Raw genomic sequence first — 20,708 nt, forward strand, 5'->3', positions numbered from 1 at the left:
GTTGTAAGTCAGCGCTCGTGGTTGTCACCTTCTTCTTCTTGTGTTTTGTCTGTGTTGCGCTGTTCCCCTATTTGTAACTTCCAGGATCCGAGGCATGGTGCGGAACGCTGTCGAAAAATTGGTCGCGTATCTGCTCCTTTCACTTCAAATGTCTCTTTCGTAGACATCTGCCAAGTAAATGCCTCCCTTCGCTTTCCCGCTCACCTCTCCTGTGGTTCCTCTCCCGTCGCGCTCCTCCCAAGGTAAACAGGCTGGCTGGAGGTTTGTTCAAGTCAATATAAGTTTACCGCGTTCCACTGCTCCAGGCCTGGTGCCTCGATGCCAGCGCTGCCGTACCGCGGAGAAGCGCGTGAATCGTGGCGCCCTACTTCAAAGTTTATAGAACCACGTTTCCCTTCTCCACGTGCGTTACCAGCGGAGCGTGGGACCTATCTAGTAGAACCTTTCATAACTGCTGTTGTTTGATTTCGTAAAATGCCGCCAGAAGCTATAGTGGCTCGGGCGACAGCAGGCGAAGGAGTCATTTTTTTTGCAGGGGATGTAGTAGTTCATTTGATCAAGCCTCCACGAATTTTTTCTAAAGGAACACTACAAGTATTGATTTTCTGCCTCGCATTTGTGTAATGTTTTGTTCTTGTTCAACAATGTTGACAAGTGGGAACATTGCCACCGGAGTTAGACGTTGAGATTTGGCTGTGGGTCTATAAACTATTGTGCAAGGTCTGTTTCACTTTGCCCGGGTGGCTGAATCGAGTTACAGACGGACGGACGGACGGACGGACGGACGGACGGACAGACAGACAGACAGACAGACAGACAGACAGACAGACAGACAGACAGACAGGCAGACAGACGGACAGACGGACGGACGGACGGACGGACGTACGGACGTACGGACGTACAGACAGACAGACAGACAGACAGACGGACGGACGGACAGACGGACGGACGGACGGACAGACAGACAGACAGACAGACAGACAGACAGACAGACAGACGGACGGACGGACGGACGGACGGACGGACGGACCAATCTATTTTAAGTAGCCCAAGAAATACTGTCGTCTTTAAAAATCTCGTATGGCGACTTCGGCGATGACGTTCCTACTCCATCTATAGCCAACCAGACCCACTAAATCCTACCACGGTCCACGAGCCTGGGGATAGCTCCCAGTGCGTCGAAGGACCTCGTGGAGAGGACAATGCTACGCCAGAAGTGGCTGCCTTGCGATAGCTAGCCGCTTGACGTCATGCTCCCTCCTAAAAATTTTCTCTCCTCCATGTTTTTGCCGCCGGAGCAGCTGCCATTCTGAAAACCTCGCCGCACCGATATTTCGCGATAGCCCGCGTACGAGGGGCCCGCGACTGGCCCATATAAGTCCACAGGTTCTAGTTCACTGTACCCCGAGATACGCACGCTCCTAGCCGTTGCGTGCGTGGTCACGCATGACCGGGGCGGATGCGTAGTGTACTGCACATGCGCAGTTGCCACCTGCATCTCTGGGGTGTACGCTTTTCCATAGCGCACGTCCAACTAAATGTGTCTAATACACGAGCGGAACGAATTTACACTCGCTCGAGATTATTCACGCATAGCCTGAACGGCCCCGTCTCGCAGAAAAGCCGTCATCGTCGGCGACGTTGACCGTGAGCGAAAGATTGGTGTGTGCGAAAAATCCTGTACCGCAGCTTTGCGGCGCCCACTGAAACTGCCGGGATCATAAAGCGCTGCCACAACAGATCACGTGCAAGCAGAAGCAGAAAGGTTTCACAGCTCGCAGGGGCTGCCAGTGGTACGATGACATCAGCGCTAGGATGTAGTGCACTGTAGCGAATGGTGACGTGGCCGGATAACGCCATCGCCTCCCATGCTTAAAGGCGATGCTTAAAGGAGCCATGAAGACAAAATACAAGTTGGGTTTATTAGAAAGACTGCTTAGTCCCGATAACAATGATACCAATATCATCGCAATCTTCGAACAAATAACGGATATATTAAAGAAAACGTGGGAAGCAGTCGCGACCCCCTAGCCAATTTCCCGCAACTTTTCTATGACGTCACGGAACCTTGTTTGTGCGATTGGCGGCCGCCTAACTGACCTGTTACGACGACACATGACTGGACGTCTGTAATGGGGCCTCTAGTTCCATTTGACCACATCACTTGAATGCTAACGTGCAGCTAACGGACCGAAAATTATGTTTCATTGTTGCCCCGTATGACGTCATTCTTGTTGATAACACTTCACTGTGGCGCAAAATTTGAAGGTTTTTAAATACTTCTTGCTTTCTTTCGCTAAAAAAAACAGCTTTTGTGGCTGTAATGGAGCTGAGTGAGACACTGAATCCTAGTTCCTTCAAATTAAACGAAGTTGTATTTTCTCTTCATGGCTCCTTTAAAGGGGCCATGCAGACAAAATACAAGCCTTGTTGCATTCGATAGATTTCGTGTTTTATAGTGGCCCCAGCGCTTGTCCGGCAGCAAACGAGCCCGTACCAACTGAGAAATTCATCAATTTAAGTTAAAATTTTGATTCTCCCGCCAAATAGTGTGTTTTCTTTACGCCTGCCATGAAGTCATGAGGGCGGGTATTCAAACGAAATTCCCGCGCGTCATTAGGCTCTGTAGCCTTGCTTACAGTCAGTTTTCCCAGGTGGCGCTACTATTACACGCGGCCTAGATTTTCGCGACCACCCGCCATCTTGTTATCCGGATTGCTGCGGGAAAGCCGCCCGTCGCGGGTGTAGGAGCCTCGCCGCCACGCTTCCGACGGCGGATGACGCGCGGTGGGTGCGCTTCGGTCGGCGGCGCCTTACGGCGGCTACGCTGGATTCCTGCGAAGTCGCTCACGCCGCTCACGCTGCTGCGGCTGCTGTTCCTGGGCGGGGCGCGGTGCCGCCCGCGTCGGCGGCTGCGGCGCAGCCGTAGTGGGGGCTTCTCTGCGTGGCATGGATAACTCGAGTGACGTCATCCCGGCGGCGTGAGGAAAAGGGTCGCGCAACACTTAGCTCCCTGCGGGAGCTATGTAGAGGAACTCTAACGCGGCCTATTGCAGTCCATACGCAAATGAGATAACCCGCATAAAAAAATGAAACTGCGTCCCTTTAACCTAGCTCTCCAAGCCCACTTAAAAAAAATACTCTCGCCCACTCACTAAGTTGCTAAAAGAAGCCAAACTAACCTACTACCATAACCAAATCCTGAAAAACGGTAAAAATAATTATGAGAATTGGAAAATAATTAAATAATTTCTAAACTTGGCTAATCCAGAACCTGGAATCAACGAAATTACTGATGTTACTCAGAGCTTGACTAATCCCGACGATATAGCAAATGCGTTCAATGCTTTTTTCTCCACGGGTATTCCGATTCAGGACACTGATGAAGTTTACCTTTCCCGGTGCCCTAATAGTTTCTTCTTACGCCCCACATCACCAGATGAAGTTTACCTCGTACTGTGTAGCTTGAAAAACACCGCAGCTGGGCTGGACGCAATCATGCCATCCAAAATTAAACTTGTATCTCGTGAGCTAAGTGGTGTACTCGCTAACATCGTAAACAAAATATTTAAGAGTGGTATTTTTCCCACCCAGCTAAAATGGGGCAAAATTGTTCCTTTGTTTAAAAGGGACAGCGTGATATGTTACCGAATTATCGCCCAATCACTATCTCGCCGTTCTTTAGCAAACTCAACGAAAAACTTATTGTTGACCGTCTATTCAGCTACCTTAACAAATTTAACTTGCTCACATTTAAACAATTCGGTTTTAGTCCTAAATACTCTACGGAATTGGCTCTGATATCATTTACTGACTCCATCAAAACATTTATTGACAAGGGATACTGGGAAGGGGCCTTGTTGATTGATTTTACAAACGCATTTGACACGATTAATCATACTATGCTTTTTGTAAATTGGAATCACTCAGAATTTGTGGGCTCGTCCTAAATCTTTCACGCAGTTATTTGACTAACAGGAATCAAGTGGTGCAAATTAAAGATTCCTTATCCCAACCAGTTACTATTAACACAGCTGTACCACAGATTTCCCTGTTAGGGCCTCTACTTTTCCTTTTTTACATTAATGATTTACCTGATTGCCACAAATTCTATTTGAGGCAATCAGGTATTCTATTGGGTACGAAAACACCACTCTATTAGTTGGGTACGAAAACTTGACCAGTGTAACGGAAAGACTAAACAACGATTTAAGAGATGTTTGTCTCTGGTGTGAAAAAAAAAAAACCAGCTTCGTATAAACCCCGCTAAAACCAGCTTTATGGTCTTCACTCACATCAAGGGCAGCTTCCTTCAGCTCCGTCCATTTTTCTTCGCAATCACAGCAAGCCTTAACCGCATCAACATCTGCTGTATTTCTGGGAATTGCATTAGACCCCAATTTAAAATTTAATCTACCAGATTTAGGGGAAATCCCCAAGGTGGAGTAAGTTTCTGTGAAGGAAAGTTTGACATCCACCTAAATGCAGCCATACGGCTACAAAGGAAAGCTATACAGCTTTCTCGGAAACTTCGCAGTTGAAGAAAAATTACTCCTACTCCACCTTGGGGATTTCCCCTAAATCTGGTCGATTATCACCCGTCTTTCACTTCGAGTTGTTGATCAATTCGCTTTCGCGCTACTAACGACTAGCCTCCTGATTAGCTCAGTTGGTAGAGTGACTGCTCTGGTTAAGCAGTGGTCCCGGGTTCGATTCCTGGACCAGGACGAATTTTTCTTCAACTGCGAAGTTTCCAAGAAAGCTGTATAGCTTTCCTTTGGAGCCGTATGGCTGAATTTAGGTGGATGTCAAACTTTCCTTCACATAAAAATTTAATCTGCATGCTAAATCACTCGCTAAGAAGATATGCTTTGGTATCCGCGTCTTGTTGCGATCACGTTTTAATTTCCCTGTTCACATACTTCCTTTGCTTTACTTTGCCTTCGTTCACAGCCACATCTCACATTGTATTTCATCATGGGGAAACACTTACCAAGCCCATCTATCCGGCATTAACCACTTACAAAAGCAAGCTATTCGCATAATCAGCTTCAGCATATAAGGACACCTACATATTCCATTTACAACAGCTTAAAAGTCCTTCCACTCCGACGCTTAGTGCAACTCAAGTTAGGACTATTGATCTATCGCCTGCGCTCTCATGTTATCGTCATTGATGGCTTTTCCCATGATCACCTCACAAACTCTAACATTACCAGATTTTCTGAACATCATAACCTTCTCCGCCCAAAAGCACGCACCAATTACGGCAAACAAACAGTTCTGTTTTCAGGCATTACATTCTGGAATACAATAACAGTTCAAATTAAATTGTTGCGTTCCTGAAGTTCTTTTCACAGTAGATTAAGAAGTTTTTTTTTTCTGAGCTATTCGGATCACAGTACTTAACGTATCAGTGTGTTGTATTTATTGTGTAAGCATTTACGGAGCCTGAACAACTAACACAACCTAAACTGCACCATGCTTTTATTTCGGTGTCATGTTCTTGCTTTTTCTTCTGTAATTTCTACTACATTACCGCAATCGAATGCTGTTGCACCTCTGCGAATTTTTGTACCATATAACGTTGTTACAGGAGGTCCCCCCGACAGTGTTTCACTCTGGGACCTCCTTCTGTATGTATCAATTATTGCATTTCAATGTACCAACTATATTTTTCAATAAACCTTCAACCTTCAACCATAGTAAGCCGCGGACCGTTATCACCGCTGCTTTGTTTTTCACCGTATTTGCACCCGGCTTGCTTTTCTTACGGTGAAAAGTAATCGATGCTCGACAAACAGGGTCACGTAAGACAACGTCGCTTACGCCAATCGGCCAGGGTGGTGCGAGACAACTCCAAAGCGTCGGTCTGCTGTGCAGCTAAAACAAGCATAGTGCGCCCAGTACCAACAGCAGTGCACGTCGGTACTGCTATGTTTACGTGTATTTTCGTTACTGTCATTGTTTACTCCACCATTCTTAATGCAGTAAAATGTATATGCATTACATTTAAGCGCTAGCTCGTTCGGCAAGCTTAGACGGCCTGCCTAATTTGTGTTTGCTTTTTCCGGCCTCAGCCAATCGCATGGCTGGGCTTATGACATCATAGCTTCTGTTGCTCGAAATGAGCTAGTGGATCGCATGGCCATTCCCTTTTTTCCTAACTATATAGCTTATTGGAGTGAATTGTGCGTTAAAAGTGGTGTCAATATGATTCTAACGAGGCAGTCTTTCGAATGAACCAAACGTGTTTTGTCTGATGGCCCCTTTAAGCAGCCTCCAATTTTGAATAAATATTGAATAAATATTTAACTTGAATAAGCAGCCTCCAATTTTGAATGTGGCCTGGATCCCACATAGATGAAGCACATTTTAGTTGAAGGTGAACGTATGTTACGTATTATAGCAGTTTAACAGATGATGATCCTGATGATGAGGGAAAGGTGTGGCGTACGAACGCACATATACCAGCGGGAAATTTTGGCTTGCTGCTATACATAAATCGGGTGTATTTAGTGATGAGTACTGCTGGTGACATGCACATCTGCCAGGTGCGAGAGAATGTTTTTTTATGTTCACATACAGACGGGGAACATATATTCCGGTCCTTACCGAGCAATGCCCAGAAAAAAAAAACGTGTCGATAGTAAAGCTAAAAATTTTGTTTTGATAAAAAAAAAATCGTGCCAATCCACCCCGTGAATGTGGTTGGAAAGCAAAGCTGTAAACGGGACCCATAACGATTACCCATGCGACATCACTTATATTCATTCACATCGCTCTACAAATAGGAAAACCAGAGAGAAGTGAAATGCACTTAACCACACCATTTATTACTTCAAAGAGATATTTTTGATAAGGTTAAATCAATGCATGAAGCATGAACGGTGTTTGGTTGAGTTGTATTGGTGTAGCGCCAGAGTGGAAACTTTTTTTTTATAAAATTAAAGTAAGCTCCAACCCGGTGTTAGACGATCTGACTTCTCCTTCTCTGCGCCGCGGACGGAGGCGACGAGATTTGTGGCAGAGAAGGAGAAGGAGGAGAAAGAAATACTTCTGTTCAGATTTCTGAACGGCCCAGACTGCAGCCCTGGGGAGTGATTCCTTCTTGTGTGGGGCCCATATGCAGTACGGGCGGCCTGTGTTCTGTCCACCCGCTGAAGCTGGGTAGGTAGAGAGGGCCTGGAGAGCAGCATCTCCCATTGCTCTTGTTGGGTAGTTGACGGAAAGAGAGGAGGGTGCTCAGGGCTAAAGTCGCACACCCCGATTACGGGGCCGAGTGCTCCTACTTCTGAGCAAAATTTACATTCAGCGTCGTAGTGATTCGGATGCATTAAATAAAGACGCGTAGGCTGTGGGAAGGAGCCCGGATTGTATGAGCCGTAGGAGTTTGTTGTTCTTTGGAAAGGTCAGGGTAAGGCGAAGGTACGGTCTGTCTCAGAAGGCGATAATGCTGGGTTATCCCCCTGAACGTGACAAGCGGGTGACTGTCCTCTTGCAGCTCCATAGCAGGGGGGGGGGGGGGGTAAAAGCGCAGGCTTGTTGGGTGGGCGTATTTGTTGCCCTCCATTGAAGCGTGAGGGGATGTCCAGATGAGCTGAATGGAACCGTTTGGGGAGTGGTTTTTTATCACGCGCAGTGCAGGTCAGAACACCCAACCCTACTGCTAATTCCAGTAGGCTTGCTGGGAATCGTTGACTACCCTCCGAACCCCTGGTTGAGTGACAGCCAAGGGGATGTCTGCCTCTTCTGCTGCCGTCATTTCTTGGGTCCTAAGTGAGGTACACGCAAGGAGGTTGGTTCTGGAGGTAGCCACGATGATGGCGTATTGCTACCCTCGATGTTTGGAGGCGTCTGTGTAGACAACTGTATGATCCCCACGGAGGGTGGTGTTTAGCGCTTGAGCCCGTCCTTTTCGGTGACCCTCGTCATGTGAGGGGTTCATATTTCTAAGCAAAGGGAGCATCTTTAGTTTTAGTCGCCAAGAGTCTGGGAGTACGTCAAGCGGAGTGACATACTGGGCTGCCCAGCCAATCTGGTGAAGCATGCGGTTACCCACCGCAGTTCTGAGTCGAACCTTCTGGTTAGAAAGAGGGCTTTTTATCAGCTCTTACACCGTGTTGTGGAGCCCCGTGCTATGCAGCCTATGTGTGGACGCACTCATGAGAAGACCAATGGCCTGCTCGACCGCCTTTGTAATCATTATATAAAGCATATTTATGTCTTCCTTGTCGAGAAAAACACAGGGGGTTGGCGTAAGTGACTCTCGAGAGGGCAAAAGCTTCAATTAATCGAAAGGTACCGGATTCGTTAAGCCTCGCTTCTTGATGGCAACTCGCCTGATCATGTGTATGATTTTATTAATGCTGTTTTTGAGGCGCTGCAAGGAGACGTCACTCGGTGTTAGCCTCGAGATGTAGGCCCAGGATCCTGATGCTGCGGCTTGGAGTGATGGCCTGGCTATCAAGGAGTATTTGAATGTATTCCTTGATTTGGCGTGAGGGCGGACGACAAGGAGCTGTGATTTTTTACGTGAACACTGGAGGCCACAGGATTTAGCACATTGGCGTACTAGAAGTGAGATGCCATGCATTGGTGAGCTTCATTTAATTTTTGTAACTCTTAGCACATGAGCAATGTGCGCACAGGGCCGCTAGACGGGCGTGAGTGGTCGCGTGACGCTGTCACATGGCATTCAGCGAGAACGCAGGGGGTAAACCCGTAGATGTGCTTGGTGAGTACACCACCTGCCTTCCCCGTCTTCGCGTGGGCTCGTAGCTAAATCGGTAAGACGACGGGCTCTCGCTTTGTTAGTCTATTAGTTCCAGGTTCGATTCCCGGCGGTGCCAGTAAATACTTTTATTTGTTTGCTGGAGTTTTCTGGTGACACCAACGGTCGCGAAAGAACCCTTGGGGGGGTAGAGGTAAAAAGCTTTGCTTTAAAAGGCTCTTATCGCATACAAGCATGCAGGCCGCTGCATTGGTCGAATGAGCAACTCGCCCAAAATCGTCAGTGGTGTATTTCGCCCCAATCAGTACGCTTTGCCATTTTCGCTTGCAATTTTAAGTTGGAACTTCCAGACTGAGCTGAATAGCCAAAACAGTGTTGTACTCTTCTGTATTCTCCATCGAAAGGTGTGAGCAGTAAAGGCTGAAAATTGCAAAGTAGAATTTATACCATGTGCTGGAGATGGCGGAATGCATTTGTTCTTGAAAAAAGGATAATTGTCATTACCATGTCCATCAAACACTCGATTCAAGTTGCTTTTTCGGTGACTAGTGTCAACGTATAGCTTACGTCCTCTTTGATCCCAATGAAAAAAAAAAAAAAAAGAATGCATGCTGCCCCCTGTCGGATACAATTTTCGTCAGCACTGATGAAGGTATGTTAATGAGCTCAGGATGCAATAGAATCATGGCCGGCTTTGTGACAAAGCTTCATATTTCCTGGCTGTTTGCTGATGGGTGTAAACACGTTGGAACAATTTTTCTAACCTAAAAAGTTCACGAATTTTTTCGGGTAAAGTAATGGCCCATAAGAGCAGCGATATTTGAGTAGGTTGTGATAAGGTAATTCAGAAACGAATTTTTTATTTGTAAATAACTTTTAATCATGCATAGGTAACATGCACTGAACCATTAAAACATCCAGGAATAAATTATACCCATTAATTACTCATACTGCAAATTAATTGCTTCGTCGTCAATAACACGCAATCAACTTTTAATATTTGGTCTCAAATTAGAGGTAATAGATAATCCACGGATGTCACTTGTTTGTAATTTTGATTCCATATATTGCTCTGTATATTGGAAATGCATATGACGCCACTCGCTCGAGAACGTTGAACCCGTGCTTATTCAGATGGCACCCTGCTGCGGGTCGTTTGCTGTACTTTTCATTTCACACTTGCGGTAAGAAGTCGCACCATAGACGTTTAGAAATCACAGTTCAACGAACAAAATTTTATTAAAGAAAGACCCTCCGCTAGGACACTTCGCCATTCGGTGCGAAGGCACGGTCCATTCCTGGCCACGGCGGCCGTATACGATGGAGGCGGAAAATGAAATGGCTGGTGGCCCGTGGGTACGAGATTTCCGTGCACATTGAATATACCCTGGTCATTCCGTGTCCCTCCAATACCGAGCTCAGTGCCCAAAAACCGGATGTGAAGTCGTAAACAAGGAAGGTCAATGGCTTATGCAGTACAATATGCACAAAAGGGTGTAAAACCACAGATATACCCCAACAGAGCATGGCTCTGACGATGAGTTTTTTTTTTCGAGGTGAGTTATGTGCCTTTTGCCCGAGTTATGTGCCTTTTGTGCAGTCTACCTATCACCGTTTCGCTATGCGGCTATTATGCGCCATTATGCGCCCATACCGGGCCATATTTTTCTCTATTTTATTTCGTTCCTAACATATCGAAATTCCCGTTTTCACGTTAGGAACGCAAGAAGTGCTGCCCTAAGTCTTCCTTGGGGCTCTTGGCAGTTGGTTTTTTTTTTTCGATGTTCATTGCCCGACCAACCTCAGTTCTTTATATGTAGGGTAACGTTTTTGCAAGGTGGTCATATTAAAAATGGCCATTCTCTCGGCTCCAATGGGATCATTGCCACGTATATATGTTTGTTCTGCTCTGCGGACATCCGCGTGAGGGATGGGGATGTTTGCGTATAGGATAATGAACGAAGGTTTGTTTTATTTTACTTCAAGGGTTCAGTGTTCGGCTTTTGTCCGTCGCCGCGTGTGCGTGACTATGTGTCCTACATGGTGTGGACATCGCCTTAAGCCCATCGCCTACAGGCCAAGCACATACGAGAAAAACAAAATGCTTTTGCCAGTTTGCGAAACTTCAAAGTGAACCCTTGCCCAGTTTATTCTGAAGTGCCAATCACCGCCTCGGTTCTTCGCTTACGTAGAGCAAGTTAAATTTAGATATTGGTATTCCAGTCTGGAGGCCTGTTTTAAGGCCTAGAAGCCCGAAGGAACCAGCCTGTATTTTGAATTCTTTGTGGCCTAATACTATGTGCCTGTTTGAATTTTGCATACCGTAGAAAAGTTTGGCAATGACTGTAGTTCTGGTGTTGCTGCTCCAGATGCAGGCCTACGGGCACACGACTTATGGCGTCTCTGCATGGAAGATTGGGCAACAATGGGAACAACAACCCCTTACAAGCATGTTTTATTAATCTGAAGTTTGTAGCCTATGCTACAATAACGAATTGGAAGAGAGCCACCGTGTGAGATTATCCGAATGCGGAACAATTTTCGTATTGAAACTGTTTTGTTAATGATGGCTGTTAATTTCGCGGTCATAACGTGGCTAGTTAGAAATTCAACAAAGGTATACATAGCTTGCACATAACGTCATCACAACCCTTTCTTGGGACCCGCTTCCAGCTTTTTTAGTGCTCCGAAAGATAAGAGCACCAGATAAGTGTGCAGCCTATCGCCGTGCTTGTGGGTCACCAAGATGGCAGCTACGGTGACATCAGGGCAAGCTATCTATAAAATATGCAAGCACAATAAAGACCAAAATCTAGCACGTTCATAACGGAATCTACGTAAGTACGAGTCTTGTTGATTCAAAATTCCACCTGGGGCGGAATTATTACTTGGGCCCGTAGCGACAACGTCCATTTTGAGTCCGTTTCAAGTCGTGCTGTTGTATAGTTCTGCCTCCGGGCTTCTGGCATGTGCATCACATTCGTGTGTCGTCTGGCTTCTTTCAATAAGAGCTCACTCAAAGCGGATGCTTTGAAACGAAAATTACTCGGAATTTCGCTCCTGTAGAAAAAAAAATTATGTTAATACTATGCGGAATTCCATAATGACACAGATTCCAGGACAGGACGCAGAAAAAATGCCGGAAACCGTGCTGGCGTGACGTTAACAGAAATTACGCCTTACTCACTGGACTAAGTTGTCGCGGGAGCGGATAAGTACCTGCTGGGATGCAGATTATTACCCTCGAAGCAAACAAAAAAAGAAGTGTTTATACTATGCGACCGTAGTAGACGCTTGAATTGCTAATTTTGCTACCTTGGAAACTGTTGCTCGCTCCGTCTTTATGCGAGGTAAGGCCAACAGCGCTGCGTGTGAATAATCAGATGAACCAGCTTTTTCCTCGAGTGAGTGAGTGAGTGAGTGAGTGAGTGAGTGAGTGAGTGAGTGAGTGAGTTAGTTAGTTAGTTAGTTAGTTAGTTAGTTAGTTAGTTAGTTAGTTAGCTAGTTAGTTAGCTAGTTAGTTAGCTAGTTAGCTAGTTAGTTAGTTAGTTAGTTAGTTAGTTAGCTAGTTAGTTAGTTAGTTAGTTAGTTAGTTAGTTAGTTAGTTAGTTAGTTAGTTAGTTAGTTGATAGTGAACAGAAGGACCTAGCCTCTCAGAGAGCGCCGACAATTGCTCAGGCCTAGCAGCACCTTTTTGAAACTATCTGCAGCCAATCACCACGAGTCAGAAGTTTGTGCCTTTCAAAAGCTGAATGACTACACGCAAGATGGGTCGGCTTGTGATCCAGTGGGCATTCGGGAAAACAGCGTCCTGCAAACAGCACGCGGTGCGGCTTTCATTTGAAGTTGTTTAAACAAGATGCCGGCTACATCGCATATTCCTGATAGACCCTGAAAAAAAAAATGTCTGATGACCCCTGGTACACAACATGTTAGACATCGGGGCGACGAGACAGGAGGACGAGATAGGGTTGGCGGATATGTTGGGCTGATAAAGGGCGGCCGGGCTGAAAAAAATAGATTACATGAATGTAGTATCTATAGAGCAAGACGCCTAAAGTGAGTAGATGCTTAACACAGCAACGTATATTGAAGCGCCTTTTAGAAATACATCGGGCCTTTTCTGTACTGTACTTCGGCGCAATAGCGCTCTCCGACTGTCTACTGTCTTTTACTTCGACTTTATTTGGGAGAGCTCGCAAAGAGGAAAATTCTTGCGCGTGTACTTGGTTAGGAGGTGAACGAAGCGTGTCCCCACAATCAGGTTGCTAAAGTGCTAGCAAAGCCTATTGAAGCTCGCATGGTCGAGCGCGGCGACTGATTGTCTTATGTTTATGAATTAGTCGCGCAACCGCAACAAATGAAAAGCGCTCAGCTGGTGTCGGCTGAAGCCACCGAAACACCACCGGAACAGTTCATGCATTCCGTAGGGTTTTTTCCTCTCCGTCACTAATTTCTATGCGTGCTATATTCGCCGCCGGGCGTAGTTGCCCAAAGCGTGCAACTATAACTTGACACAGACCGGTCGACGCCTGCTGCGAAGATTCGTGTCAGCGACGTGTGCTTTTTAAACAAAGAAGTGCGGTTCGCGTCAAAAGTTATTTTTCGCATTGCCTGAGTAAGCAATGGGTCACGCAGCACTCGGCATAGTGCAGAATTCGGCTTCACAGGGTACGGCGTGGTGGGTTGTTCTCGTCGAAACACCTTAAATTTTTGTACTCGCAAATAGGTGAGCTTCGCGTTACCTGGAGGCGATAAGCCAAAAGAGGGAGGGGGGGGGGGGGTGATAGGTTGAGTTTAAATTGTTGGGGACGGGCTACAATATCAATCTTAAGGACGGCTCATTACAGCCTTGCGGTGATTCGTAGAGGGCTGCAAAAGTTTAGCAGTCCATACCGCGGTACAGTACACGTATTAGGTACTTTTGATGGGGGATTCACCAATCGCGAATAAAGCCGCACATTTTCAATACAGTATGGGTTGATAGGAATGTTGCCTCCTGAGGTGAGGGGCAAGAATTCAGGTTCTGTATCGCATGATTTCAGGGAAAATCCAGGTCAAAGTTGGAGATAGGCTGGGGTTGAGTAGTTAAAATAAGAATATTTGGGCGCCATTGCGGGGTTGTACCTCTTGTGGATCGTTTCGAGGTGTATGAGGTATATGCGAATGATTTGTTGATCAAAGTTTTAGCGGATCGGAGTTTCTTCTCTGTACGTACAGAAGCGGCGCCAAAGTTTTCAGAAGAATGGCGAGTTGGGCTTTTGTGGTGAAATTGCATGTCGAAACCTTCAAGAAGCGCAACACTGAAAAAACGCGACGCAAACGAAGGGAACACAGGAGCAGCGCTGACTCACAGCGGAAGTTTAATCAGAAAAGACGAAGAACATATACCCTTCCAGTCACCATGCCCCGCATGCGTCTCCAATAATCAGATGGCAACAACCCCAAGACCACAAACAACAATTAAAAACCCACAAAAACAAAACAACTACATCATCAACTGCCATAGGCTGTGCAACTCAATAACTATATACCAAGATACGCAATCTCTTTCGCATGTAAGGCAACGGATGTCTGACTGACACAATCATCCCCTGTCTGGCTTATCTGGAACGCCTCAGCCTCAGACAGTTGATAATGTAGTGGTTTTGTTTTTGTTTTTGTGGGATTTTTGTTGTTGTTTGTGGTCTTGGGGTTGTTCCCATCTGATCATTGGAGACGCATGCGGGGTCCGGTGACTGGAAGGGTATATGTTCTTCGTCTTTTCTGATTAAACTTCAGCTGTGAGTCAGCGCTCATCCTGTGTTCCCTTCATTTGTGCCGCGTTTTTTCAAGTGTTGCGCTTTCTAAAAGTTTCGACATACAGTTTTCAGAGGTGTATGGATCCGTGTTGTTCTCCGATTGGGGCGATTAAGGAACTGGTAAATTTCATCGCCAGCCTCCTAGGTTGTTCGAAAATTAATTCACGCATCAATAGAATGTTTACAAGCACACGCTTTGACATTGCAATGATGAAGGAGGCAATTACTAAATAAAACTCTTCCACTTTTCGAAAACCCTGAGCCCAGCTTGCGCTGAGTTCAGTGCACAACTTTGGTACAGAAATTGGCCGGCCATCTACCCAGCGATGGCTCCTTCATAATTTGCATAATGGCAAAAGGAGACGAGTCGTGGCTGCACCAGACCAAAATTTGTGTAATGAATAACGCTGGCGGGTTATCTGAGCTTGGCAACACATTTATGGTAAAAAATATCTACACGTGCGTTTGCACACTTTCGCAAGCAAAGGCGGACTCTGTCGGTCCGCTGCTCTTAGGATTGCTACCTGCATTAGCCGCTTCGTTGCTCATGGTCTGCAACGCAACGAAAACATTGAAGGGAAACGAAAATGATGAAAATGTTGCTTTCTTTTGAGGGTTCTACGCGAAGGAAGCACCTGTATAGTTGGTATGCAAACACAGAGGATACTAGACTAGGCTCAATCCTTGTGTAAAAATCAAACCCGACATGTCTGGGATATATTAGGCAGCAAAACAACGACTGACAATTAGAAAGTGGCGACAAGAGGGAGGCTACCCGCCGCGATGCCTCACCACCCGCGGACCGCGTAAACATCCTGTAGGCGTGACGCCGTGATGCAAGCGTAGCATACAAAGATGCCAACGCGGCTAGTTTGCTGAGCACGACGATCATTCATTTCAAAACAACTGGGTAGCCGAGGCCCAAGTTAGAGCTTGCAAAACAGCCTATTAAGCTACAAGTAGGGGCGTCTGGTCAAATTAATATTACGCTGGCGTATGGTAGCTTTTGCATGTGCAGCTTTCCCGCTCATGGCAGTCCTTTCAACAGTAATTACTCTGCAATTTTTTAGAGAAATGAAAATGTTATTTTGCACAGCTAATATTTGAGGTGAATACTTGCTGTGTGCACAGTTTCAAGTCGCGCACGTTGCGCGACTGGGTTCTTGAGCCATGGGAACTATCCCATAGAAATGCATGGGGAGTTAGATTTGACAGCGAATTACACAAAAAAAATATTTAGAAACCTGAAATGTTCTTTTAGCGTTTTAATCTTCACGTTGACGTCTAGCTTTATGCCAAATATCATTTTCCTAAAGTGGTTTGTCTAGGTTCCCGAGAGGTTGTAATTTTGAGCGAGAAAGCTGAGTATGGGCACATTTGGTATCAATCGTCATGCCGCGTCCTTCTACTGCTCCGCCGCCATTTTGCTGGTTTTGAGCTTTATACCAACTCGCTCGGATTTATGTCCTTATGTGCATTTTTGTACAACCTGGCAACGCTGGCTACACCGTAAAGCCGTTGATCACGGTGTTCGCCAGTTAGATATCTGGTCGCGGCTGGAGGCGTTTTATAGAGACGAAGAACAAAACCACTGGTGTTTACAACATTTATGGACAGGTTAACGATCTCCAATCGGCCTAAATTATCCCGCAGGCCGCAACTAACACACACACATCACGGCCCTGGTAAAGCGTCTGCCATCTTAAAAAAAGTTACAAATGAATTTAGAGCGATAAAATAGCTATACCTGGATTTTGTGATTTTGTAATAGGGCGATGTCACGCCCAATGTAGTTTCAAACTTTTAGGTGTGGCTTCACGCCCTGACACAAGACGATGGCGCTATAGACCAGCGCTATAGACCACGCTATGTGCCAGTGCTGAGACTTCGCACAACATTATTACAATATGCACTACTGATACACCTGCAATGCTTGCGTGACCTGTAGATCGTTTCACCGAGTGGTTGTCAGGTTTGCTGAAAAAGTTTGTTGAGAAAAGAGGGGGAGGGAGTTGGTTTAAAAAGGGGAGCAATGGGGGCCATCCTATTCCGGTAGGCCGCGGGCCATGGCTGTAGTCTTCGCCCGGAGATTCAAAGCTTTGACAAATATTTTTCCCATGCTGCTGTCAGGAAATAAGAAAGCTCTTATGGGTTCCACCAAAGTGACAAAGAAACAATTACCGAGAAATAATGCAGTTTTAAGCCACCAGTGTCACTCTTAGGCGGAGCTTGTTGCCCGGTTTTCATTGGGGTCAGTCTCGTACTTAGGATTTATTTAGGGGTTGGAGGGGGCAAAAAAGAGAAAGAGAAACCATAAATGGAGGAAATGTTAACAAAAAATAAAAGAATAAAAAAACCAAAGGAAGGAATTTACACAAATTAAAAATACAAAGACCTCGCCATGCCACTGTATACCCCATAACTCCCCAGTGGTTCTGTTCGTTTTTTGGCCGCCAGCTAAGGAGAAGGAGTTACATCCTCCCCTAGAAGTTGGTATATAATAAAGTTATGGTCTCTCTCTTGCCCCCCACTGTAATTTTAAAATTGCTGATCTTCGTGGTGAGAACATGCATCGAAGCTGCATGTGATCGGTGCGGAGCTTATCCACGCGCAAGCAATTAGGCGACACCCCGAGATAATCTTATGTATACGTAAGATTATCTCAGGGTGTCGCCATATCGGTAGTCTTTATCGGTTGACAGGCAGAGATATTTTCGTGTTTCGTCCCCTACCCCCCCTCCTCAGGGGATTACAAAGTCCGCCCTCTTCCCCTTGCGTACGCGAGTGACTGGGGTGAAGCAGATATCACATTGCTAACATCATCTCCTCTTCTGCTTTACAGGAGGCGATTTCGCAGGAGTCAGGATCGATCCTTGCCCGGAGCTCCCCTGCCATTTCAAGAAGGGAAAGCCGCTCAAGCTGGAAGTTGACTTCGTTGCTAGTTGGTATTCTTTCTCTCAGGATTTTGGCTGAGTAGGCCGTCATAATAACTGATAATAACGGATACCTGCCGTTTCTTTCTACACACAGAAGGAATAACGGTTGTGGCAGTAATTGGGGGTAGTTTTAGAAAAAGGGGATATTGTGTGGAAGCAATCTTAACGTGTTTTATGCTGCGTGTATACGCTCTAAAGAACGCCTCGTATCAGTTACAAAGGTCGTTCATTTGGGCTCGGGCAGCGAATACTAACTGTCAAGGCCGGTGATTCCAAACTGAATTCCAATCTTTCGGTGTGGAATAGCTTGTTGAACATTGGGGAATCAACAAACGAAGAGCGGTCATATTTGGCTATAGTGAGAGAAACGAAGCTTCGAATGACGCAGCTGTAAAGGTACAGATGCGTAGCCTTGTTTTAGCGGTTTATTTTTGTGCGCCTTAGTTAGGTTTGCACGGCATTCTTAAACCATGCGGCAATTCATATTGCTTTGCAAAAACAAAGACCAAAAACAAGCGACAAACGTCTCCCAAAAAATAACTCATGGTTCCTTAAAGAAAGGTTCCCCGAAGAGCGCTGCATCAAATCGCTGTCTCATTAAGAATGCCCTGTGTTTTGTTACAACAATAAATGTGTGTAAAAATATCCGCTTGTGTTACGCGCCCATCGATCAGCAAAAGGCACATGATAGCGCAGAAAAAATTTAAATGCAGGCTTTGAGAATATTTGCCGTGTGCTTGAAACGAATTATCTCAATGCACAGCTTCCTCACTGAGTCGGCCAGTTAATGCTTTTGTGCATTCTGAATAGTCATGACCATTCACAATGCGCAAATAAAAGCATGCATGCTTTTTTTTTTTCGGGTTAGGAAGGGTGGAGGAGGGGCTCAAAGATGAATGCCGTACACCGGCACTTTCGCTGTTTATTGGAAACTTGGGTTTCTTTGCTCATAAATCATGTCCCAACTAGGGTTCCAAGCATTAAGCTGACACTTTGTTCAGCCTTTTGACAGACAAACTAAATGGCTGCCCGAGAAATTGGGTGCACCGCATAAAGCATTCACGTGTAGGGACTGGCGTAAGGAACTTCGAAGGGTCACACGATTGTTCAAAATAATCCTGCAGCCTTTTTGTGGTAAATGGAGTCTTAAATCGTGGTTGTACACAGTAGCCGAGTGGACGTAGTGAAGAGCTTTGCGAAGAGCAGTTTTTGGGTGCCAGCCTCCTTTGTGTAGGTGCCGGAGGTACGCTGACCTGCTGACTTGAATGCCACAGCTGCAACTACAAACTCGTTTAATGACTTCGGTGAGAAAGAAGGGCGGCGGCGCTGCCGCATGGCCAGTTGCTCCACCTGCTGTGTAAATACATACTGCCTTGCGCTGCCTTTCACTTACTTATATAGTAGGGGAAGCGCCACAATTTTTACATACAAGGAACACGACATATGTTTATCCTGGTGAAAGTCTGATATTTCCAGCCATGGCTTTTCACTTGCCTAACCCTGCTTGATTGTAGGGTATAACGCTCCGACGCAGCGCAGGCGATGAGGCGCGCCGTAGTGGAGGGCTCCGGATTAATTTTGACCACCTGGGGATCATTAACGTGCGCCGAAATCTCGTACACACGGGAATTTTCGCTTGCTTAACCCGCTTCAAGCCCTAAACCGCCGTAATGTGGGGACGATGCCACGATGGACATCAGGTGCATTGCGTAGTATGTTGTGGTGGATATAGTAAGAGCAGTAATGGCCGGGTCAGTTAGCTATCACTTGTGAGGGCACCCTTTGAATAGAACAGTCGTTTCATGTCTAGTTTCAAACAAGCGAAGGTTAGGGTTAGTAGCATAACTTCAGTCAAACGCAATTCAAAAGTAGGGTTTTATCGCATTATAAGGGAACCTGAAGGGAAATGTTTTTTAAAATACAGGCTGTGACTAAGCCCGACATGGCGTCACATCGAAGGCTTGATGACGCAAAACTTCCTTCTGTCGTGTGCGCGCGGCATTTTCAGTACTGTGACCCAGAGGTTTCAGCTATATATTGCAATTTCACCGCTTCCACCAAACGAAAAAAAAAATTCTGTTCGTGGGACAGGCTGTTACGCCTGTTCTATATAACTTGAGCGCCCCAAACAGTGGGCGACTTGAACCTGCTGACGAAAAGCACACGGCAAGCTGCAGGTTAAAGAGGTCATCACAATATTTTTTGTATCAGCAGAAATTATGCGCAAGAGTTTATCAGCGCAGCGTACCTCGTGGGTGTATACCTCCATCATATACGTGCTTGGTATTGACTTCAAACAACGCGAGTACTGCGTGCTATGCAAGCTAGTTGCACAGTTGGATCGTCCAGTTTCTTTACTTCATTTTTCACCGAAGGATAGCCCAGCGCGCGCGAAGGCGGCCATGTAGACGGAACCAGTGTTTTATAACGCGCAACACATACAGTGAACCATCCCTATAGCGAAGTACTCGGTACAGGAAACTGGCTTCGATATAAGAGATACTTCGTTAAAAGCGGTTATGATTTGCTCTAACTCCACTGTAGGGGGAGCATAAAACGCTTCTAACAGAGAGAGAGAGAGAGAGAGAGAGAGAGAGAGAGAGAGAGAGAGAGAGAGAGAGAGAGAGAGAGAGAGAGAGACTTTGTGCAACAGGAAGACGCTTGGTCAAGTGGGGGAAGCGGGAGTAGAAGGTGGGGTGTTTGTAGCTTGGGAAATCTTGAAAATGGACTTTATTAAAACGGGCTCAAGAACTGAAACCCTTCCCGTTCCACCGAGGTATAACGGGTAAATTAAAAAATTGAAAATGGATGTATGGATTTAAAATTAAAAAAAAAAACATAAAAAGGTAATTAAACAAGATGATTACACAGAAAATGTCTTACTGAAGAACAATGGTAAATACAAACGATCTAAAGGCTATTATCACGTTATTTGCCCCTGACTTTGTTTCTGCGTGTGAGTGAAATTGTGACAAAATATTTGATGGGTGAGTATTGTTGAATATTAGCGTTAACTAGTATTGTCATTTCTTCTAAAATTTTTAATGTTTTTGTATGTTTTATGGACAGTTCAAATTGAAGCTAGTTGGCTCGTTACGAAGGCGGATGAAACGAGGTTTTGAATAGGCTGATGTCCTAATAACGAGGGGTTACGCGGACGGCAGCTGCTAAGCTGTTGAAGGGCCGCGGACGCTCTATACCAGGCGTTTAGAGCAGAGGTTTGCCTGGACATGCTTC

General features: G+C 45.8%; 1 protein-coding gene across 1 annotated transcript in view; it reads left to right on the forward strand.

Annotated features, from left to right (window-relative positions):
• Positions 1-20,708, forward strand: part of LOC144172648 (ecdysteroid-regulated 16 kDa protein-like) — a 46,583-nt gene that overhangs the window by 13,549 nt on the left and 12,326 nt on the right. Inside the window, exon 2 of the mRNA XM_077701289.1 lies at positions 17,378-17,476. Coding sequence (XP_077557415.1) covers positions 17,378-17,476 — 99 coding nt within the window. The remainder of the gene's footprint in view (positions 1-17,377; positions 17,477-20,708) is intronic.

Source organism: Haemaphysalis longicornis, unplaced genomic scaffold (genome assembly GCF_048455015.1).
Source record: "Haemaphysalis longicornis isolate Haplotype H1 unplaced genomic scaffold, Haemaphysalis longicornis Haplotype H1 scaffold_25, whole genome shotgun sequence".
Classification (NCBI taxonomy): domain Eukaryota; kingdom Metazoa; phylum Arthropoda; class Arachnida; order Ixodida; family Ixodidae; genus Haemaphysalis; species Haemaphysalis longicornis.